The sequence below is a fragment of the Priapulus caudatus genome, unplaced genomic scaffold (genome assembly GCF_000485595.1).
Source record: "Priapulus caudatus unplaced genomic scaffold, Priapulus_caudatus-5.0.1 Scaffold384, whole genome shotgun sequence".
NCBI lineage: Eukaryota > Metazoa > Priapulida > Priapulimorpha > Priapulimorphida > Priapulidae > Priapulus > Priapulus caudatus.
In genome coordinates, this window is record NW_014577445.1 from 19101 (window position 1) to 24523 (window position 5423).

Below are 5423 nucleotides of genomic sequence, written 5' to 3' on the forward strand. Positions count from 1 at the left end.
TTGCAGGGTAATTTACCAGTAAAAATGCGACCAAAAAATAGATTCAATGGTCCGCGTCGACCATTGACCTATTGAAAATCTGTTGGTCCTGCCCTGATTATTTGCATGGCCCGCGCGACCAGCGGACCATGCGCTTATTTCGACCCCATGCCAATGTGTTCAGAATAGCTTAGAATGCACCAAATTGCACCATTTTTTCAAAAAATTTGCGGGGGAGCATGCCCCCAGCCCCCCCCCCTAGGTTGGGCGATCTCCTCCGGAGCTTGCTTTGCTAGGTCCTCAAGACGCGCAAACACACCTTTGAATCCATTATGCGAGTTTTTCCCCCAAACTGGTTATTACCTCCGTTGTCTAATTTTCCCCCCGAAGAAACCCTGATATATATATATATATATCAGGGTTCTTCGGGGGGAAAATTAGACAACGAAGGTAATAACCATAGGTATATAATATATATACATAGGTTCATGGTAATAGTGGTGACACTGATAGTCATAGAGCAGCGTACTGTACTACACTAGGCCTACATACCAAGTTCTCCCTACGTTGCACAAACCGGGGGCGGCCCGCCCATTTTGGGATACTCCCCCTGCTTTCAATCGTTGCGCCCGTTTAAATTACCTCCGCCGCCGATTAAATTCACCCAAAATAAAAGTTGACCAGCGCCAGGAATCGATCGGCAAGAATTCCCATTCGACCAGGAACGCCGGACGCTGTATTTTTACCGTACCACGCATCACTGCAGACCACACAAAAGTACAAACAGTCAACTGTCCCAAACCCAACACTAACTGTACACCGACTGGCGCTATCTTATATACAAGTACCCCAAATACCGTCTATGGTGTGCTGACGATTTTACGCATTAATTAGGGTACGGTAAAAAAAACCGGCCCCGGACCCCCTAGTTTTTCTTCCCTTCCCCCCCCCCTTCCCCTCCCTCCCCCCTGCTTTCAGATGTCATCCTGGGAGAGACCCTGATACCCTACGTGTAATTACTGATTGCTACGATTAAGCGAGTATGATGTGCTGCGTAGTACTAGCTAGTACTGCACAAATAGTATCGGAATGCTGCTGTAACATGAGAATAAAATAATAAACAAACCTTTATCTGTTGGCCAAGAAAATAAGCTAATATTCCGGTCTGATATGTTGGAGCATCCGTACGCAACGCACCTCATTGGCATGACCTTCACCGGGGTTGATCCTACGAAATCCTACTGAAACACACAAGTTTACTAAATTCTAATAACTAAATAAATCTACAAAACTCTCGGTTCATGGATATAAGAGCTGTCCCAAATTCATTTTCGCAATGTGCGACATGTCATGTGCAAATGTGCAAATGTGGACAGCTCTTATATCCTTGGGCCCGCTCTAGTCCCAACTCTAGTAATAACCCTAATCAGATTAAATAACTTGAATGGTATTGCTAAGGTGTAATATATGAAGTATATGATTTAGTGCTCTTCATATGCGCCTTCGTGCATCAATGCGTCCGGGACGAGTTGTGGAAGGAGAACAGTTGCGCACGCCGTGACGTCAGACAATTGAGTTTTTCTAATTCTAATTCTGCAGAACGCATACAAAATTCAGCCAGGCATACATCTGACGGCTGCCGGGAACGGTCTTCGATTTCCTATATGCCCGGCAGTTTTTAATTTTTAGCGTTATCTCAAGTAAACAAGGGTTAGGATTAGGGTTAGGGTTAGATATATAGGAACTGCCGGGCATTTAGGAAATCGAAGACCGTGCCCGGCTGCCGGGCATATAGCCACAGCGTACAAAATTGTTTCTAAACTACAATTTGAGCACATGACAATAAATTTATATTGATTATATACATGCGTCTAAAGAGAAGAATTGCTCCGACCTGTGATTGGATGATAAAAATAGACCCCGCCCACTCCCACCGCATACGCTATTATGCTATGACCGGTAGAAACGTGTACTAACTACAAGAGCCGCAGAGCGTCTGGGCTCATCTGAGGTCTGTTGCTACGATTATAAACGTAAAATTTCAGTCGTGCGTAGTACCACATTTGTTAGGCGCAGATATGCAGACACGCAGTTGCGTACACATCATTGAACTTCGTCCTAGCTTTCAAAACTATGGTCTGCCCATATTAGAATATGCTTCGCCAGCCTGGTGCCCCTATAGACTTCAGAACTGCTCTAGATTGGACACCATTCAGCATAAAGCTGCGAGATGGGTCTCCAGAAACTATGATGATAGTACTGATGTTGTCCTGGCTCGTCTTGAATGGCCTCCTTCGTGTCCGCTTTCTTCACTCAAAACTCATAACTTTCTATAAAATTTATCATGGTGAGATGAAAATTGGCATTCCTTCTGGCTTAATGAAGCCTGTTCGCTGCACCCGCTCATCTGAGCGTGATCACTGTTTCGGCATGTACAAACTTCTAAGGATCCTTTAAAGTTTAGCTTCTTTGTCCTCTGTGATTCCGTATTGGAATTCACTGCCTTCATCCTTGTAAATAGCAAATTCACAACTTTTTCCGCTGCGATCCGCAGTGAGGATCTACCGACTTGATCCCACCTCTCTCGATCTTCGTTATAGTCTCCAGGACTTTTGAAGATTATCACTTATGAGGTTATGAGGTTAATAATAATATAATTCATAAAACGTCTGTCGGTACGGACCGGGAGAGCAGTCACTGAGTCAGATTTTAAGGGTTCGGGTGATGCACTAGCCCACTCGCTGAGCTAGCTGCTAGGGCCCGCATACTCCCAAAGTGACGCGTCGTCGACTGACCAATCGCGCAATCGGAGCGCTCGCAGCTCAGGCACTAAAGCTGATAAATATAAAGCTAAACCCTAACCCTAAACCCTAACCCTTACCAGTAACCATCCACTCACGATAGCCAGCTTAAATAATGCAACCACAAAACATTGCATCAGCTTTAGTGCCTGGGTGCAAGCGCGTCACTTTGGGAGGAGCTGCGAGCGCTCCGATTGGTCGGTCGACAACCCGTCACTTTGGGAGGTATGCAGGCCCTAGCTGCGAGTACTAGGCCCCTACTGTCAGCACGAGCTGACAGTCGCGTGAGTCACACAGGTCGTAGACGACGTCATAAATATACTAGCCAATCAAATGTGGTGTACGGTAAAGTAGCAGAAGTGGATAGTCTGCCGTATATAGGGTTAAATATCCACTGCCTAAAAATTTTGAGATCGTGAGTTTTTGAAGATATTGGTAGATGTTCCTCGTTGAGTATTCTCGTTCCTTGTATTGTTACAGCGTAACCTTATTTAGCTTTATTGATTCAAAAACTCGGTCCTGGCTTTTAAACTATGGTTCTGCTCATATTAGAATGTTAACATCCCAGTTGGCCTACTCCCATTTGCCTACACCCATTTCGCCTACGTCCCATTTTGCCTACTCCCATTGTACTCCCACTGTATGTTCCAATTTTGTGTCTCCATTTTTGTCAAGTTGTGTTCTCATTATTTGTACCTATGTTTTCTTCTGGTTCCTGTAGTCTATGTATGCCAATCAAAACCATGTTTTCTTATTTATTAATGATTATTTAGTGAAAAACGAATCGTAGACGAAATGGGAATGGGGTAGATTTTGAGCGTAGACGAATTGAGAGTAGGCGAAATGGGTGTAGGTCAACTGGGAATGTTCCTGTAGGCGAAATGGGATTTGCCGCAGGCGAAATGGAGGCCAACCGGGAATAAACCATTAGAATATGCTTTGCCAGGCTGGTGCCCCTATACACTCGAGAACTGCTCTAAATTTGATGCCATTCAGCATAAAGCTGCGAGATGGGTTTCCAAAAACTATCATGATAGTGTTGATGTTGTTTTGGCTCGGTCTTGATTGGCCTACTCTTCGTGTCCGCTTTCTCCATGCTAAACTCATACTTTCCATAAAATTTATCATGGTCAGGTGAAGATTGGCATTCCCTCTTGCTTAAAGGGAGTTTACTCTAGGTTCTAGGTTTATTTTCAGCTAATTTATGTTATAATTACGCTACATAAAAAGTTTCATGGTTCAATCACCATTAGAAAAAAAAAAAAAAATGTTTTAAAACTAACGACTACAGTTTCATCACAACGACGGTGGCGCCACTCAAAGCGCACGATCTGATAAGTGCGCAGAACCACTTTCCAGCCAAGGGCTACAGACGAGGGTGTTCTTATTTATTCATTTTAAAGCAAAATGATTGTAATATCTTATAAACGACATATAGTTTCAGTTATAATATGGATAAATTTGCCCTAAAATGAATATCGTTCGGTTAAATAGCATTTAGGTATAAATATAATTGCACTTTTGTGATTAGCCCTACTCGGTCTGTAACGTGCAAAATAAATTGTTAAATACGCAACTTTTTCGGGGTGGCAGCACGGTTGCGGCTGTCATGGCGCCGTTTAAATTTCGTAGCGTTGATGTGTAATTATTATAACAATTAAATTAGGTATCTGGTAACAAATAGTGTGGGTATAGACGATTTGTTATACAGTAAGTACAGATGTATGCAGTAAAATCCTAGAGGCTACTGTCCCTTTAATGAAGCCTGTCCGATGCACTCGATCATCTGAGCTTGAGCATTGTTTTCGGCATGTGCCATCTTCTAAGGATCCTTTTAAAAGTTTAGCTTCTTTGTTTCTGTCATTCCTTATTGGAATTCTCTTCCTTCATCATTGGTAAATGATGAACAATTGCAACTTTTTCCACTTCAATCCGCAGTGTTGATCTATCGATTTGATCCACTTCTCCTCCCGTCTATGTTTATAGTCGCGTAGACTTTTGAAGGCTAATTATTTATGAGGTTACGTATATAGGTATTGTGAGAGTCTTCGAGTGTCTGTTGCTGGGGGGTCTATGGATTAGTTGAGTGGGTGTGAGCAGGGATCGCTACCAATCATCCCATTAATCATGATCTTGCAGAGGAAGGCAAGATGCAGGTCCTTCCTATTCTTGGACAATGACTGCCACTTAAAGCGTATATTGCGAGAATTTTCCAGTGTTTTCCACAATTTCATGATACCTACCGTTATTGCTTGAGTAACAGCAATTGTCTAGAGTAACGATAAAATGCCTTGGAACCTTCGTATTCACCAAATCATGCACAATTACAATTTTGCGTTCTGTTTTGTTTACCGTTGCCATCTCTCGAATTTTCTCGCGGTAGCGCGAGACATCTTATCACGGTGCAGCAATGCATACCACGCACCGTAGAAATCAGGTCAGAGTGTAAACACAGACGCTCATACTAGCGTAAACAGCAGTGTAGTACTAATGCCACGTGAAGTCTGTTATTAGAGAAGCTTGTGGATTGCCAGTCAGATAGTAACACGGGAATGACAATGACAGAAAGTGCTATGAATTATTGACATAAAAACTCAATAATATTTACCAAACAGAATTGCACGCCCTTTTGTTTTAATTATG

General features: G+C 42.9%; 1 protein-coding gene across 1 annotated transcript in view; it reads right to left on the reverse strand.

Annotated features, from left to right (window-relative positions):
- The window catches only part of LOC106809790 (THAP domain-containing protein 10-like), a 7003-nt gene extending 5775 nt beyond the window's left edge, over positions 1–1228 (reverse strand). The window contains exon 1 of the mRNA XM_014812994.1: positions 1106–1228. Coding sequence (XP_014668480.1) covers positions 1106–1187 — 82 coding nt within the window. The 5' untranslated portion in view covers positions 1188–1228. The remainder of the gene's footprint in view (positions 1–1105) is intronic.
- Positions 1229–5423: the final 4195 nt, after the last annotated feature.